The following is an 18176-nucleotide window of genomic DNA, read 5'->3' on the forward strand; positions in this document are numbered from 1 at the left end:
GGCCAGTGTTCCTGAAGATGCATGCATCATGCACCTTCCTGGACCACCCTGGGTTGATGTCAGTGAAATGGCCATGGTGATCAACAAATGCCTGCAATACCATGAAGAAGTACCCCTTTCGATTGATGTACTCTGTCGTAAGATGGTCCGGTGCCAAGATTGGAATATGTGTTCCATGTATTGCCCCACTGCAGTTAGGGAATCCCATTTCCGCAAAGCCATCCACTATTTCACACATATTGCCAAGAGTCACAGTCCTTTGAAGCAGGATGCAACTAATGGCTCTGCACACTTACGTTAACACTGCCCCAGTGGTCAACTTCCCGTCTCCGAATTGATTTGAGACCAACTGGTAGCAGTCTGGAGTTGCCAGCTTCCACACTGCCATCGCCACGCACTTCTCTACTGAGAGGGCTGCTCTCATTTTGGTGTCCTTGCACCTCAGGACTGGGGCAAGCTTCCAAAGGAAGGTGGCTTTCCACATCCAAAAGTTCTGCAGCCACTGCTCATCATCCCAGACGTGCATAACAATGTGATCCCACCACTCAGTGCTCGTTTCCTGAGCCCAAAAGTGATGGTCCACTGAGTTCAGCTGCTCCGCGAATGCCAAAAGTAATCTGATGTTGTTTCTTTCCATAGCACACAGCAAGTCAGGCAACTCTGATACCTGTTCAGATGGGGAGCTCATGATATCCTTCATGACCGTCCGTGATGTGTTAATGACAGTTACCACAACAGCAGAGAGCAGTGCAGTATCCATCTTTTCACACACACAGGGCGGGTGCACAGTAAACGGGGGCCGTTGAAAAATGCTGCCAAATGCAGTCGGAAGCCCATAGAATGCTGGGACAGAAATAACTGCATCATGGGACATTGAGCCTGCACCCATGATGCGCTGTGATCCACTCCACCATCCCACAAGTTCTAGCTGCAAGGTGGCAAGTAGCACAGTGGGATGGCTACCCACAGTGCACTGCTCTCACTGTTGATACTAGAGCACCAACTGTGGACGCGCTCTGCCGATAGGAGGAGCATAGTGTGAATGTGCAATAGCAATGTTATTATAGCGCTTTTTGATCATCGACATAATGTTTGTTGACAAAACTCTGTAGTATAGACAACGCCTTAGTGTCTGCATAAGGAAAACTGAAAGTGTAAACCGAAACCAGGATTGTAATGTGATAATACCAAAATATAGGGTGCTTTAGTGATTTTTCCCCCCCTTTAAATGGGCAGCTGAGGGGGGGAAAAAGATGCACAGGTCAGTTCTGGATTCATGAAATTCCTATATTCTTTTTCCATCTCTTCCTCCCTCACTCTTCCAAACCTCTGATTTCCTTCTAATAGTTGTGAGAACTGTGCTTATTATCAGTCAGAAAGTGGGATAAGCAGCCTCCTCAGAATTTAATGCCACTGCTTTCAAGAGTAACATTTTTCAAAAAATAACTGATAAAGAGTTAGTTTCTTTCTTTTGGGGGGGGGTGTCCCATCATCATGAGGGCTAAAAGGGACTCTCATCCCTTTTAGAAAACACCATGTTACTGCATTCTATATTTTTGTGCTACATTTTGGATGGGACTGTTTGTTGGGACAGAATACTTCATGTGTAGCAGCAAAGTTGGTTGAGTGTGGTATGAGGGTGAAAGGTGACATAATATTTTTTTTTTGTAAAGTGGAACTTTTTTCTTTGAAGATGCTACATTTTAGAGAGTTTTACCTTAAAAGAATATTGATTTATTGCAGCTATTAAACTGCTCTCCACTGTCTCTGCAATAAGTTCATCTTATTTTTTTACTTGAGGCTTTTTTAGGAAAAGAGGCTATGTTTTTAAGTCAAATGAAAAAGAGGGAGATATGAAATAGATCTTGTCTCTTTATAGTTAATGTGAGTTTTGAACTGTGCTGTACTTTAAGTTGGTGGAAGATCATGGAAAATTTCAATATAACTGGCAACCTTTTTTGCTTTTGTAGTTAAAAGGTCTCTTTTTGTGTCTTGTATTTGTGAGGCAATCTTCAGCATGTATATATGGTATTAAGTATAAAACTATACTAGTAGTAGCATTTTCCAGGAAATAGAAGTATGCTTCATGTCAAAGTAAAAGTGGCATTTTACAACCTATATGCAGACTGTGGAACATATAAACATGATGACTGAAAATAAATGAAATGGAAAGCACCCAAGGCAAACATCACATTGTATAACCATTAAGTACTGTATACTTGACTGAATATATGAGTAAATGAATTGTTTGGGAATGAAAGGAATAAAGATAAATACAGTAGAACTTCAGAGTTACGAACACCAGAGTTAGAAACTGACCAGTCAATCACACACCTCATTTGGAACTGGTAGTACTCAATCACACAGCAGAGAACCCAAAAAGCAAATACTGTACAGTACAATACTGTGTTAAACATAAAGTACTTAAAAAAAAGGGAAAGTTTAAATTTTTTTTGACAAGGTAAGGAAACTGTTTTTGTGCTTAATTTAAATTAAGATGGTTAAAAGCAGCATTTTTCTTCTGCATAGTAAAGTTGCAAAATTGTATTAAGTCAGTGTTCAGCTGTAAACATTTGAAAGAACAACCATAACGTTTTGTTCAGTTACCAACATTTCAGAGTTATGAACAACCTCCATTCCTGAGGTGTTTGTAACTCTGAGGTTCTACTGTACTCTATAGTACATTACTATAGAGAGATTGGATATGGAATTCATATTGGGAAAACTATTGTCTCTTGGGTTAAAAACATGATCCTAGGTATTAAATTGCTGTGGATGATCTTCCTCAATGGAGACTGATCCCAAAGATTTGTCTTATGTGCTAAAATCCTATTTTTTTGTGTTTCATTCTGTCCCATTGAAATATGTACTATTATCCTATACTTCTGCTAAGTATTCTGTATTTTACTCAGAGGGTTAGAGGACCTTGTGTTTGGCAGTTATAGAATTCCATAATTAATACTGCTGTTCACAAAGGAAGGAGGCAATTGCACATCTCTAGTAATTACTTAGTATTAAAAGTTTCAAGAATTTTGAGCATGTAGCATTACAGTATGTGTGTATTTAATGGTCATAGTATTCAGTGACACATTACAAACTATATTAACCTATAGGATAAACAGTCCCTTAGTTACTGTGAGACTGATCCTCAGCTGTTAATCTATCAGGTTAAGGATCATAGAACCAAAAGCCCGAGCAGATGTGTTAGTCTCAACAATAGAACCAAAATGATCCTATTGAAATTATATCCTTGCAATTGTAATACCATCTTTGAGGCATTTTGACCTCAAAATGGTACACCTTTTCCAAAAAATAAAAAAGAAAGAAATTGAACTCAAATAACACATACAATTAATAACAGTACTCTGACTTTAAGATACTATGCAAATAAAAGAGAAATTAATCACCAGTAACTTATTATTTATAGTGTGTGTGTACATAAATAAATAAAATATAGTAACTAGTTGCTTGCAAATCAACATTCTTGGCATATACACACCTACTGTTATGAGCTTGGAAACATCTAAAAGAGCAGTGCCCATTGGGGCCACACATGTATTGCAATCCCCAAGCATTCAAAAGCAATGAGTCTGACTCCCCAAAACTCATGAGATTGGCTTAAAACTCATGAGATTAAAATAATAAATTTTATTTCATTTTATTTGTTTTGTGCCTTTTGAGTTCACATTTTCAAGGCTTTATCCACAAATATGAGGGCTAGAAACTTTTTTTTTAATTGGTTAGTTGAGATTCTCATGTAATCATGTTACTTCAGGAGCTGGGACTTCAAGAAAAACACCAAATATTCTAAGACTTGTGATGAAGTTGCAGAGCTGGCAGCGTTGCAAATGCCCCTTTTCAGATACAAACAAAGAGAGGCTATAAAAGGAACCTTCGCATGCCTCCATCCACAACTTTTTCTACAAAATTAAAAAAAAAAATTGGGTGAGGGAGATGGATCTGCAGATGCAATGTACCTGAACAGCAGATACCAGCAAAATAACTTTTCTTTCTCCTTTGCTAATTGTTCTGCAGATCCTCAATCACAGGGGATACAGAAAACCAAAACCCAACATTAACCACCCAAGAAGGAGAGCAGAGGAGGCCTAATTTAAACAATGATTGCAGAATTGCCATCTGAAGGGAGCATTTTAAGAGAGTAATGCCTGACTGGCAATTCATGTGGTAGTTTTACAAATCTTGATCCTAGGCACACTAAGCATGCCATTGAAGCTGTAACTAGGTCTACTAGAGTGAAGTATCTGATCCTAAAGAATACCAGCTAGATCATAACAAGCCTGCATATACAGCCTAATTCATTTAAAAAGTCATTCAATAAAACTAAGATTCCTTGTAAGATAAGGGTGAAATGAGAGCAGTTGGTGCTGTGGTACCCTTTTCAATAATCTTAGTTGCTAAATAGTCTTGCTCAAATTGTTTGGAGGCACTAGTATGCCGGTGTTCTGCTAAACTGTGATGGGGAGGGCTCATACATCATAAAAGTGTGGATCTGTAGAGGGCATTCTGAAGGAGAATCAGTTGCTAAGGCTGTCGCTTAATCATTAACTCACAGCATACTCTTCAATTTTGCTGAAATCTGCTGGTTTCTTTCTGATATCTGCTGCAATATCTAAGAAACATGTCAGACCTTTGCTATAGTTTTTGTGTGCGTTGATAAATAATACATAATCCAGGTCTTGCATTGAGCCATTTTGACAGTTGTTGCCATACCAACATTTCTCCACCAAAGCAGTAATCTGCACCGGGGGCCCGCCTACTTCATTGGAGATCAGGTGAAATATGACACTGAACAGTAGTAGTGCTGTTGGGTGACCTCCGGCAGCTATTCCACTGTGGCCTCTTGTTTCCTGACTGACTCTTTCTTCTCCTGGAGAATAGAACTGATGTCCACTCCCTTCTGAGGGTATGTCTACACAGCAGCTGGGAGCATACTTCCCAGGGTGGGTAGACAGACACACACTAGCTCTGCTTGAGATAGTGTGCTAAAATAGCTCTGTGGCCATGGTGGCATGGATGGTGGCTTGTATTACATAACCTGGGGGTTGGACAGGTATGTATAAACTGGTCATCCCTCTGCACCGTGGAGGAGGAAGTTTCCCCTGTCCACATAAGCCAGGGGATGGGGAAAGGAAGAGAACTCCCCGCACCCATTTTGTGGGAAAAGCCAAAGAGGATTGTCACCATCAACAAGGCTTGAAAAATATACCCTTTTACTCCTATTAGCCTGAGAGAAAAGGCAGTAAAGAACTGGCAGGGGACAGAGAGAAAACAACTTTAAAGTTAAGACATTGTTCTAGCTATTCATGTTACTGTCCTTTATTATATTTCCTTGGCAAAAAGGGGACCTCAAAGGCAGGGAATTCCACTTTAAACCTTTGGAGAGACAACAGATTGTTTGTGGCCTGAGAGGAAAGGAACTCTGAGGTGATAGTAGCCCGGGAGTAGGGAACATAGATACAAGTTTGTTTTTTTCCAGTTAGAGCACAGATATTTTATACAAGTTCTTGTTGCTCTGTCACACTCCTAATCTTGAGATAAAGGTCAGCCAATTACTTATGGAAACCACGTAGCCACACACCACCCATTGGGAGAGTGTGGGTAGGAGTGTGAAGATACAGTATGTGATCGTCATTTGCTAAATAGACCAACCGAAGAATGAAATACCATCTTTTAATAATGAAAAGGTTAAGTTAAATTCTGATCAGAAATTGTTTTTTCCTGTCTTTTGTATGGGTCGACTAGTATAACGTAATGTCTGCACTTGGGTAATAGTTAATTTAATTAACCTTCACTCTTCTCTCCATAGCTTTCCCCTCTCTGTTAGCTCACTCAATAGATGGACGATGTCCTCTTTTAAGCTTGATTACTTTTCTTTTATTCCTCCTCATTCCCCTCTCCCCCAAACTGATTTAAACTCTTACCATGTTCCCTTGATCCGGACTCTCTTTTCCTAACATTTGAAGTCTGACACCCTTCACTAACTCCATTGCTTCTCCTCTTCCTTTCTGCCACTGAGCACTGTTGGCAAAAAATCTGGCATGCTGATTCTTTTTATGCTTTTTAAATCTACCTTAAATTCCATTCAAACTGGGCTCTTTGTTCTGTAAGCAAGTCCTAATGCCATTCTGGAGACTTGGCTTTTAAGGCTTAATGAAGCCTTCCATTTTAAACCAAGTTTGGATCTTTTCATTGCACCCAAATTTATCAATCTACCTAACATTTTTGAGGTTTTATGTTGTGCCAGGGCAAAAATTTTCTAGAGCATCTGAGGCAAATCTGAGAGACTGGGGAGTCCAAAAAATGACACAATCTCACTTTATGGATATATTTATAATATATTTATTTAATTTTTGCTCATCATAACTCAAAAATGGGTTGGGCTAGATACTGCTGCTCTGGTTTAAACCTTGGTTTTGGCAAAATTACTGTAGCAGCAGAATTATTGTAGATGATTATACCACTTTGCGCTGTCAGATTGGTGGTAAAGAGGCCTTAGTAAAAATGAGAATCAGATCCTTAAGTGTTTATAAAAGTCATGAATTTTTATAAGATTGTGACCAAGAGATTGTTAGTGAGAAATGTGAGTTTAAAACAAATTTTTCTATAAAATAAGAAGGGGAAGATGAGAGAGGAGGTGATGAAAGGAGAGAATTACATTATGGAAGATTCAACACAGTTAAGTCTCCCTGTCTCCTTTCTCTTGTATAATCAGATATATTTTTGTTCTCTTCTGGTGTCTGTCTGAAACAAAAATTGAGCTCGTACCAGGCCATGATATTCCTTAATATAAGAGAGTGTCTATGGAGACATTGCTGCTTATTCAATTTTTAGCAGATTGGTCATTCTTAATTAATCAGATTTATAGCAACATTTTAGGTAAAACAAAATCTTAATGTATTATATGAAGGCTTAAAGCTGCATTTCAGCATCTGTATTATTTATTTATTTGGCGTATGCAATCTGGCCAAGCCGCAGCATTCTTGTAAACGATGTTCAAGGTACGAAGACCTCCAGGATGTTGAGTCATTTTGCAGTCTCCAACAATGTGTGTCATGGTTTGTGGTTGTCCACATTGACATAATGGACTGTCTGTAAAACGCAACCAAAATTCCGCTGTTGCATCTGTATAAAATAGTAACAACATATTGCAATGTATTTTCTCTGCATTAGTACACCACTTGACTCTTGGGCTGCAATTTGATGAGACACAAGCCAGGGATATATAGATATTCATATTAGCTATATTGTATCTATATGTGTGAGAGAGAGAGTTTGCACAGGGATGGTTTATAATTTCTAATTTCACAATAAAACATATTAGCCAACACAATAGGTTAAGACAACTCGTAGGTATGTTTTACAAAAATGTAATTGTGAGTCTTGGTTCATTAAACGAGAAGCTGACTAGTAATAGCCTGAATAATAATAAATAATAAGAAAAGATGGCAATCATACTATCATGAACCAACTACTTTTGTCATCAATATTTACTCTTTTCTCCCCACAGTAAATTAGTGTTTCCATTGTTGACTTTCCATCATCTCAATTTAATTTTATCACTCCCTGTGTGTACCATGACATCTGCCAATCTCTGTCCAAGCAACTGGCGGTTTAGGCGAATTGAGTGGAACTTTTTAGTAGAGGGTGAAATAGTTTGTTTTCATATATGTCAAGATTAAGGTATTTTTATCCAGCTGATACAGAGACATTCTAACATGCTGGTTTTAAAACTGCTAGGCTTCTTCAGACATTAGAACTCTAATTAATCATCTGGCAAGTGGTTTATTTAATGTTCTTTTATCAAAGGAGAACTGCCTAAGAGAAGCAAAAATATAAGAACATAGTTTAATCCCATAGTTCTTTTCCTCAATTTGATTTTTTGTTTCTTTCATTTTACAGCCTTTATCCCTTCTTTGGCTCACCTTTGTCGTCTTGAGATCCGGTCCATTTTAAAAAGTGAACACCTACAATCTGACCAGTTTATCCGTAAATTGCCCTTGCCCACTTGTCTACAGGACTATCTGCTGTATTTAGATATATTGAGAATAAATGGCATTCCAGAACTGGTGGATGTTCAGGGTGAATGGGATGAAGGAACATTTTACCCAACTCATTCCAGTTCAGAAGACACCAAGAAGGGAAGCATGTGTTGCTGATGCTTGATAGTCCAACTGCCTGAGACTGGACCCAAATGTTGCAGACTTTATGAATGTTGATTAGCAGACTCCACAGGAGAGCTACTGTATCTGCATATTTGCTACTCTAGTAAAGGGTTTTTTTCACATTGCAGTGTACATTTTAATTAGAAGTATGTTGCAAGTTATGATGTACTCAACTACATGGAAAGCTTTTAAAAAAATCTGTTCTAGTTCCTTCATTTGTATTCTTTCTTTCAAAAGAAAATTCCTTCCTCTTATGTGGTAAAATCAACCTGTTCAGTGAACATAGTTTCTAGATAGCTATCCCTGTCAGTCACTAAGTTAATGTGAAAAATCCTATTACAGATACTATACATGCCAAACAAATTATGTTTTAAAGTAAAAAATTACAAATTATATGAGTATTCTGTATTTACACGTTTAGAAATGGCCTTGGTGAGCCAGACATCTGAGATCACTGAATGTCCAAAAGGAAAGTGCTTGTTGAGGTAGGTCTGATCCTTGTGATAATGGACAATAATCTGTTTTAATTTGTATGAATTAATTACTCTATAATTAGTTGCTTCTATTCTGTCTTCCATGAAAATGCCTTAGGATATTCATTTTATTATAAAAATATACATAGTATTTTATTTGCAAACCAATAATACTTCCTCCCTCCCAACTTTAAAGACATGAAAATGAAATTTTTGGTACTTAACAGATGTAGATCAGGGTTCATGCACATACTTGATAGAAGAAAAAAGCAGTATTCAGATTAGTGTTTGAACAGCACATACTATAGTGGTATTTGGAATGATGTTATAGTAGAATTGAAATGCTGCAATAATCCCAAATTTCATGTTCACATTCATGGACTATTTATTCTAGTTTCTTAGAAATTAGAGTACAAAAGGAATTCAGGTTCAATATGAGTGTGGTGATTTGTCCTATTAATTACTCTAAAAAGTATTTTGGAGTTTCTTACTAATTCTTTTATCAGGAGATTATCTGCTGGTTGCAAAGGGGAGTTTAATCTGCTGAATGTATTTATTTTTTCTTTAATTACATAGCATTAACAATCTCTGTTCTGACTGGTAATGACTTGAGTTCTGGTCCTGTTTGGGATATTTCTGGAGATGGAATGTCTGTTCTTGCTGGCTATCCTCACTCACTACTTTTCTGTTACTAAAGTCCCAACTATGTCATTATCTAGAGCTGGCCATGGTCAAGAATGCAAACAATGGTGAATATTGTAGCTTAAATTAAAAAAATAATTACTGCTGGGTTGGAAAAGTTAGCCATCCTTCATAAATGGAAATGCAAACTATAAAAATGAGTGAGAACAGTCTACTCAAGTTCCTTCATGCCTTCAAAAGATCTTATTAGCTTTGTACCTTTATTTCCGCATGAGGTTTGTACTGAGAGGAATTTGATAACACTGAGTAGAGATGTTCCTGTGTACTGTGCTCTACCAGAGTGCATATGTTCATTGTTAGGATACAATGCTAATGTTGTAATCTTTGGTATCACCTATGTTTTCCATGTGTTATCAAACCGTTTGTCTCATTCAATAAACAATTTAAGAAGAAAATTTCCATGTTGGAGTTCTTATCAAATTTCAACATGCTTGCCTATGAGTCAGTCTCATTTAGTCTCCCTGCAATTTTCATAGGAGTGATTCTCAGACGATCATAGTGTGCACCAATGTTCCCTCTAATTTTTTCCATGCAGGTGCGGAATGAATTTTGTTATGTGCACCAATATCGAGGTAATGTGCGGATGTGCGCCACCAGTAGAAACAAAAAGCCTAGATATAATATATATATTTTTTAAAGTTAGCATAGGGATAATTACTCCAGCCAGGACACGTTAGACATTTTAGAACTCACTACTCAAAGAATTAAATTTAAGCATAAGAGAAAAATAAAATCATGAAATGCATAGACCAGTCAAAAAACTGAAATAACAGCACTTTGAAAGAATAAAATGACAGAGAACATATGTGCATTGCAGGAAGTACCAAGAAGTAACAATAACAACAGCAAAACAAGTATGTGTTGGAAAGGGAGTGTGAAAGAGACTGTGTGTGTGTGTGTGTGTGTGTGATAGATAGAGACTGTGTGCACGCGCGTGTGTCAGAGATAGACAGACTGTGTATGTGTGAGAGAGACAGAGAGACAGACTCTGTGTGTGTGTGTGTGTGTATGTGTGAGAGAGAGGCACACACACAGTCTGTGTGTGCCTCTCTCTCACACATACACACACACACACACAGAGTCTGTCTCTCACAGAGACTGTGTGTGTGTGTGTGCTGGCTGCTGGGGAAGCCTATGAGAGACTGTGCACTGTATCTCTAAGGCACCCATCAGGAAGCTCAGACCTCAGCAGCTGAGCTCTCCTGCTCCTGAGTCCTGTCCCCTCTTCCCTGCTCTGCGGAGATAGGGTACAGGGGGAAGGGGTCACCCTGACATCAGCGCCCCTTCCCCCTCCTCCCCCGCTCTGCACAGCCAGCAGGAGGGTCCCAGGGGCTCCAAGGCAGAGGGCAGGAGCAACACAGCTGCAGAGCAGCGGAGGGAGAGGCACCTGAACACACGCCGCTGTGCGCCATTCTGCTAATCAAGTGTGCGGCACTTGCTTCACTCCGGGGCAGCTGCACAAGGGAACACCGGTGTGCACCACATCTTAATAGAAACAGTTTCCTGGATCACATCCATTCCCTTTCACAATTGTGCAGCCCATTTCCCGCACCTGTAAGTGATCACATATGCCCAGTGGCAACACAGCAATTGTTTATATGGAAAAGTAAGAATAAAGTATTATGTGGTTTTTAGCTGTCTTTCAATGAAATTTAGCAGCTGGAAATAGGAGGCAATTGCCAGCCAGCTCCATCTCATTGTGGATCCCAATAATTGCTCTATAGACCACCAATGGACCAAACACCACAGGTGGAACCTATGCTTCAGAAACTCGTCATCTTTGGTTTTAAACTCAAAGCATTGTTAAATAGCGGGTAATTAAAAACAGAAGAGGCCAAATGTAAAGTAAGCTGATAATTGGAATAAAAATATATCCTTTTTACATTATGCTTGTATTGATATCCTTCAAATGCCAAAATGATTGTGTTTTTAGTAATGTAGAGTGCAGATGTGTGTTTGATAAAATGGTAAAACAGTGTAACACAAATGCATTATTGTGCAGATCTCACCAGTCAAAACTTTCTGTCTCCTGGCTTGTATTTCACATATGCCCCTAACAGGTGAAGTGGAACAGGTGGTAATTGCAATTGGAACAATGAGATTCATGAATAATATGTGTTTGTCTCTCTTATCAGTCAAGGGTTACATAACGTTTTACTCACTGGTTTACCATTTGGATGATAAAGCCCATCATGAGTCAGTAAAAAATGCTAATTTTCACTCTGCTTAGAAACAAGACAAAGTATGTGGAGAAGAAGGTATATGTGGTAACCTTATAGGCCAATTATTTCATAACTATAATTAATACGAAATTCTGAGGTTAATATGCATGTTTGGATCAAATAATGTGAACGTTCCTCTTGAACTAATTCAGAGGATCACTCTGCCAAAAGAATTAATAAATAGAGGTTAGTTTGTTAATAGTATTTTCCCTCCCAAAGTGCATACAGAACTAAATCTCAGGATTTGAGCCCCCTACTCCCCTCTCAAGTCCAATTTTCAGAGTGGTGGCCGTGTTAGTCTGTATCAGCAAAAAGAACGAGGAGTACTTGTGGCACCTTGGAGACTAACAAATTTATTTGGGCATAAGCTTTCATAGGCTAAAACCCACTTCATCGGATGCATGCAGTGGAAAATACAGTAGGAAGATGTATATACACAGAGAACATGAAAAAATGGGTGTTGCCATACCAACTCTAACGAGACTTATCAATTAAGGTGGGCTATTATCAGCAGGAGAAAAAAAACTTTTGTAGTGATAATCAGAATGGCCCATTTCAAACAGTTGTTAAGAAGGTGTGTGTAACAGTAGGGGAAAAATTAGCATGGGGAAATAGTTTTTACTTTGTGTAATGACCCATCCACTCCCAGTCTTTATTCAAGCCACAAATACTCCTCGTTCAAGTCCAAATGTTACCTTAAATTTCTAATTGGGCTGACTTCTGTCTCCCCTTCCATTTCTGTTAGCATGTAAAATGGAAAAAAATCCATTTGCCAAGGCCAAAGTCTGGTAGATTCTGAATTTCAAGACCCTAAATCCAAAGAAACTGCCTCATGACACCTTGTCACTGCTGAGCATTTTGAAATATGAGCACTTATGATGCTCCCATACATTTCTTCAGCTGGATTACCTTCAATCCTTGGAATCCATGCCAGGTAATGTCTTAGAGTGGTTCATCATGGGTGAGCATGTCATGCTCTATGTTCCAGAAATATGGAATGGTATATGGAGTGTGCCATGGTGCTATCATTTGGATTACTCTGAAACCAGAAACTCTCAAGAATTGGGCTCTTAGCCTCCGCATATGCAGTTGCCTCGTAGAAGACACTGAAACATAAATGACACCTATCAAGCACAAATACAAGAGATCCATAAAGAAGAAATGAAGTCAAGAATTACTACAGATACATAGCTCTGGATTCCTACTAATGGCTTCTCTATCCATTGCATTGATCTGTTAGACCTCCCACTAAGCACCCAGAGCAATAATAAATGTTGTCAGTGGCTAAGTGGCACTACCATCAGTCAGTGTGGATGATGTACTTACAATTCGAATTGCCAAATGGAAGCTGTCCCCACAGGGTTCTGTGATGAAATACCAAGGAGAGTAGAGATACTGAAAATGACAACAACAACAAAAAGCATATATAGGTTGACCCAGCAAAGGTATTTGACTCTAAACTTATCTATTCAAGAGCGATAGGCCTAGAAACCAGTTCATGAGAGATTGACGACAAGCATATTTGATCACATGTATTGGCTCCTGTACCAACATCAGTGTTCAATGACTGGTTTCAAGTCTAAAAAAGCAGCTGCAGACAGTGTTGTCAACTAGACATATTTCACAAGAAGTCACCTGCACAGTCACTGACAGTTCCACAGTTCTTTGGCCAGCAAGTAGTATCATCAAGAACTTTGACCAATTTCAGAGTCTACACTCAACACAAGAAGGCAGCAGATATGTATACCACCTTGTCTTTGACAGGTACAAAGATATGAGCGCAAAGAGTGTCACAAGATCTAGCAGAGTTACAAAAGCAACCAGAATGCATCACTTGAGTACAAGTGCACAGGTATCTCTACAGAAAGTTGTCTTGGTGTGTACTGAAAATAAGAAACAGTTGATTTGATATCATTTGTTAAGAACTCATTCAAGACAAGAAGTTTCACCAATGACACATTCTATATCACAAGCTAGACATCACAGGGAGAGACAACAAGCCAGCTGAAATAAAGCAGGAAAGTGTTGTGATTAACAGAGAAGATGTGGCCACTTTGCACGAGGAAGTGACAACGTTCTTGTATAAGAAATGGTGATGATTACAAAAGAGAAACTAGTGGGAATATCAGTATTATTGGATGACATTGACATATTTTTCGTACTCTTGCACCATTATCTTGAACAGGGCCTAACATCTTTAGTGATTATGGAACCCCCAACCCAACCGAGTGCTGTAATAGATATCCATGCTACCTCAGAGCAACACTTGAGTATTGTACCAGGACTGTTAGCTGACCATGCGCTCTCAGGCTGTGATACAGTAACTTCCTGTTTTGACCTTGACAAAGGCACTGTGTTGAAGATTCTGTAAGCTGGATACTCCCTCTCTCTGCTGCATGACATCAATGCAGCAATGCTTGGCTACATGGTACAGACAATTAAATTGTGCCATCATGGCAGAAATCATGGGCAGGGAAAATTGGCAAAAGTATCATGTCAATGCCAAAGCTGAAGCATTTATAGAAAATGTAAAACTAGCTCATATTCAGGCATTTATGTGGAAAAGTGCTGTGGATCTTCTAGATGCACTGCCACTTGATCCACTGCAGTATGGATGGATACACAATGACAGTTCCAAGTCTTTGTTTCCAAAAACTGTACCAGACAATGTTTAACTTGCTCCTTTAGATATTTTGAAGTTAATCAAGTGCTCCTGTGAGAGTGATGCACCTTGTAAATGAGATGTGTTTGTTGTGACAGTGCCAAACTGCCAGGCACCACGTTCTTTGGAATGGGAAGTGGCAAGGGGGGATGAAATGTCAATATTTCAAAATGCTCAACAGTGCCATCAGGCAGATTCTTGTGATGGATGGTCTTTAGATACTGAATCCAGAAAAAAAAACCTTGTGTGGATCCTAAAGGTTGACCAGAATAGCTGCTGGACTACCAAGGAGAGTTGTACATATGAACAACTGACAGAACCCACTGTGCTGTTCCACAAGCAGCCCCAAAAGGGCATCCTTTGTAGAAAAAGTGGGGATGGCTGAGCAGTACCCCTATGGCCCACTCCCTGCTGCTTATTCTTCACTTAGCTTGTGGTAAGTCCATGTAAGAGTGAGTTCTTACATACTCCACCCCCCACACAAGTAGTAGCTGGTACAGGCCAATTGCACAGTCACAAATCCAAAGAGCAGTAGATAGGCAACAGTGACAGCAGCAGCAGCACTTACCTTTTACAATGAGCAAGGTACCAATACAGCATCCCCCGACTGAACTGGTCAGGAGTTTAGCTTGCAACAGTGGTAAAAGTGCACTCCCTCTATTCCAACCAAAGAAAAGGGAGTTAGTTTATTAGTCACTGGTACATGCTACTCATCTCTCTGCTGCTACAGTTTGTCACGAGTGAGACAGCTGCCATACAACGCAGCCCCAGTTCTCAAGGGAGATGACATATATTGGCACATCATGAGCGTATAGGTAGACAGTTGCAGAGAACTTGAGTCCCAGTGCTGCAAACTCCATGCTACAGGAGCAAGGAGGTGAATGTTCCATACCACCATCTCCAACTACAGCTGTGAAAAGTTAGCCTTCATATTAGCACATAACAAGAAAGAAAATGCAGTGTGATAAACCCAGCCAGCATACAACAGATCGAATCTAAGAAAATATGCTCAATACACCATCAAAATACCCTGATTATCTCACAGGAAGGCAGCCCAGAACATGAAACAAAAGCCACACATCTGCAAGGTAGCATGGCTACAGGAATTTCATAAACCAGTCCCACAGCCACATCTAGCATTGCTGACCTGGAAAATCTACCCCCTAATTACTAGGAGGAGACTTATCAATTTTCAGCCTGCACCGCCGTCTCTTCCTGGAAAATCTACTGCCAGGAGCAGATGGGGGTGCAGGCTGAAAATTGCTAAGTCTCCTCCTAGTACCGTACTGTGGAGCAGATGCCAAAAAGACTAATAAAAATGATCCCACCTTCCAGCTGAACCTGCAAAGCACTATTAGCACCTATAGGCCTGAGTTCACAAAGCAGTAGCACACAGCAGTTCATGGAAACAGACACATAACTATCCAACTGACTTGCAGCTGTAGTCAGAACTAGTGTCATCACCATGTTACTCGCCAGAGCAGCATTTCATAAGCACATTCAGGTATGGCAACAATGGGCTGGACTATTGTTTGTCATATAAAAAGACCTGCTCTTTCACCCACCATCTCCGAAGGACAAGATGGAGAATGGAAATGCTGGCAGATGAGTGGGGTAACCTAAAGATGCTTCTGTCACGTTGCTACTGCTGATGTAGCTAACATTGTACAGGCTGCTATATAAGATGTATTATATAAGTAACTGTCCAAAGGCCTAGACTGCCCCTCCAAGATCATTTCACTTGTGATTATGCAAAGTAAATATATTGACAGAATAAAGCACAATTTCTGAATCATAAGGTACAGTGCTTTCTTATATTGTGTTTCAAAGTCTCTGTACATTCTGCGCATTGCAGGCTCCATTGTGTTAAACTGTGGCGTACTAGTTAAACTGAGGCTATTGCAAAGATTCTCATGTGTCCATTGTACTAATGCAAATATATCTGGGAATCTCACACATGTTTGAGACCACCCATTCTTATAAGACTACATGTTGGTTTCCTAAAACACAAAGCACAAGTGAGGTTCAATCTGCTTCTGATGGGGTTCGGTTCTGTTCTGTTCTGCTCAGGCTATGGTGACGTGCTCAGGGCAGACAGAGGAAAATTATGGTTAAATTACCACTAACCTAAGGAAAGGAATAGGACTAAAATATTAGGCCACATTTTTCATGCAAACAGCACCATAATTTAGGAGGGTTTGGATGTCCTGGGAAACTGAAAAGAGAAATGAGAAAAGGAATGTGTTACAAGGAACTCCCCAAAAATCTTTTTACAAATGAATGATATCAAAGCAGAAACAAACAGCTCGCAGCAGCACTGGTCTCTATTCAAACTGGCCCACACAGCTATTGTCACTACAGGGAATTGTTACAACACATCCAGTGTGCACGTGTGTGCTAACAAAGTGCTGATAAGAAAGCCCAAGTGTTCACTTACAATAACTCTGAGTCTGCAATGTGCACATCAGTGGTGTTTAAATACAAATTTAGAATATTACTCCACTTCATCTTTCTGTCTATCCATCCGGCTACTTATATTCCCTCATCACTGTTGTATCTGAGGCCTTGGTGAGTGGAATTTGAGAGAAAAGGGTGGGGTGTTACCTTGTAGCTTAACTCCGTAACTACAGAGCCATAATGTGCTATCAGGAAGCCATGGGATCACCATCATACCACTACTGTGAGGAAAGATAGATGGTATCTATTTATTTCACTGTGTCAGTTTAACCTGTCATTACCTCTATGGGCAGGTGGAAAGATTTTAAAAATAAACAATTTATTCATGCTTTGTAAGGACATTAAAAAAGCCTGCCTAACACCAGACGAAACCCCTCCCAGATATGGTTTTGTAACACTGGTCTACAATTTTTGAGAAGTCGTCTGCTTCAGAGATAAAATGTGCTATTTATTATGTATTTTGATGTGCTGAATTCAAAAATGACAATTAAAACAACTAATTGGCTACTGTTTCTAAGCTATTTAAGATTTTACATTTTATGTCTATGTATATTGTGTAGATAGTAGAGTTTTAATCATAAATTGTAAACCTAGGTCTTTTCATGTGTTTATGGTTGCTTTACATGATAATATTTCGCCTGTCCTGTTTATGTAACACTTTAAAAATCAGCAAAAGGGTTATATAAATAAAATGTATTATGAAACAAAAGGCAAAAAACTATTATGTACATAGTTTAGCCCTATTCAGTGTCTACTCAGTGCTTCTTGGCTTGTATTCATTAAATGGAGCATCTCTTCTCACTGTCCAGCAATAGTCTGCAAGCATTGATGGGCTCCATTTGCCCTGATAGCGTTTCTCCATTGTTGCAATGTCCTGGTGAAATCACTCGCCGTGCTCGTCGCTCACTGCTCCGCAGTTCGGTGAAAAAAAATCTAGATGAGAGTGCAAAAAATGTATCTTTAGTGACATGTTGCAACCAAGGCTTTTGTATGCCTTGAGGAGGTTTTCCACCAACAACCTGTAGTTGTCTGCCTTGTTGTTTCTGAGAAAATTTATTGCCATTAACTGGAAGGCTTTCCATGCCGTCTTTTCCTTGCCACGCAGTGCATGGTCAAATGCATCATCTCGAAGAAGTTCACGAATCTGAGGACCAACAAAGACACCTTCCTTTATCTTAGCTTCACTTAACCTTGGAAATTTTCCACGGAGGTACTTGAAAGCTGCTTGTGTTTTGTCAATGGCCTTGACAAAGTTCTTCATCAGACCCAGCTTGATGTGTAAGGGTGGTAACAAAATCTTCCTTGATTCAACAAGTGGTGGATGCTGAACACTTTTCCTCCCAGGCTCCAATGACTGTTGGAGTGGCCAATCTTTCTTGACGTAGTGGGAATCTCTTGCACGACTATCCCATTCGCAGCGAAAACAGCAGTACTTTGTGTATCCAGTCTGCAGACCAAGCAAGAGAGCAACAACCTT

At 39.4% G+C, this 18176-nt stretch overlaps 1 protein-coding gene across 20 annotated transcripts in view; it reads left to right on the forward strand.

Moving 5' to 3' along the window:
- ASB3 (ankyrin repeat and SOCS box containing 3) overlaps positions 1-18176 on the forward strand; it is a 158886-nt gene that overhangs the window by 111209 nt on the left and 29501 nt on the right. For 18 of the 20 annotated variants that reach the window (XM_008173052.3, XM_065590704.1, XM_065590716.1 and 15 more), the window contains one exon: positions 7921-9753. The exons of 1 other annotated variant lie outside the window; for it this stretch is intronic. In XM_008173052.3, the coding sequence (XP_008171274.2) occupies positions 7921-8177 (257 nt within the window). In that variant the 3' untranslated portion in view covers positions 8178-9753. Of the gene's footprint in view, positions 1-7920; positions 9754-18176 lie in introns of those variants that run through there. One more of the 20 variants, XM_065590711.1, reaches the window with a different exon arrangement.

This window comes from Chrysemys picta, chromosome 3, assembly GCF_011386835.1.
Source record: "Chrysemys picta bellii isolate R12L10 chromosome 3, ASM1138683v2, whole genome shotgun sequence".
NCBI classification, from domain to species: domain Eukaryota; kingdom Metazoa; phylum Chordata; order Testudines; family Emydidae; genus Chrysemys; species Chrysemys picta.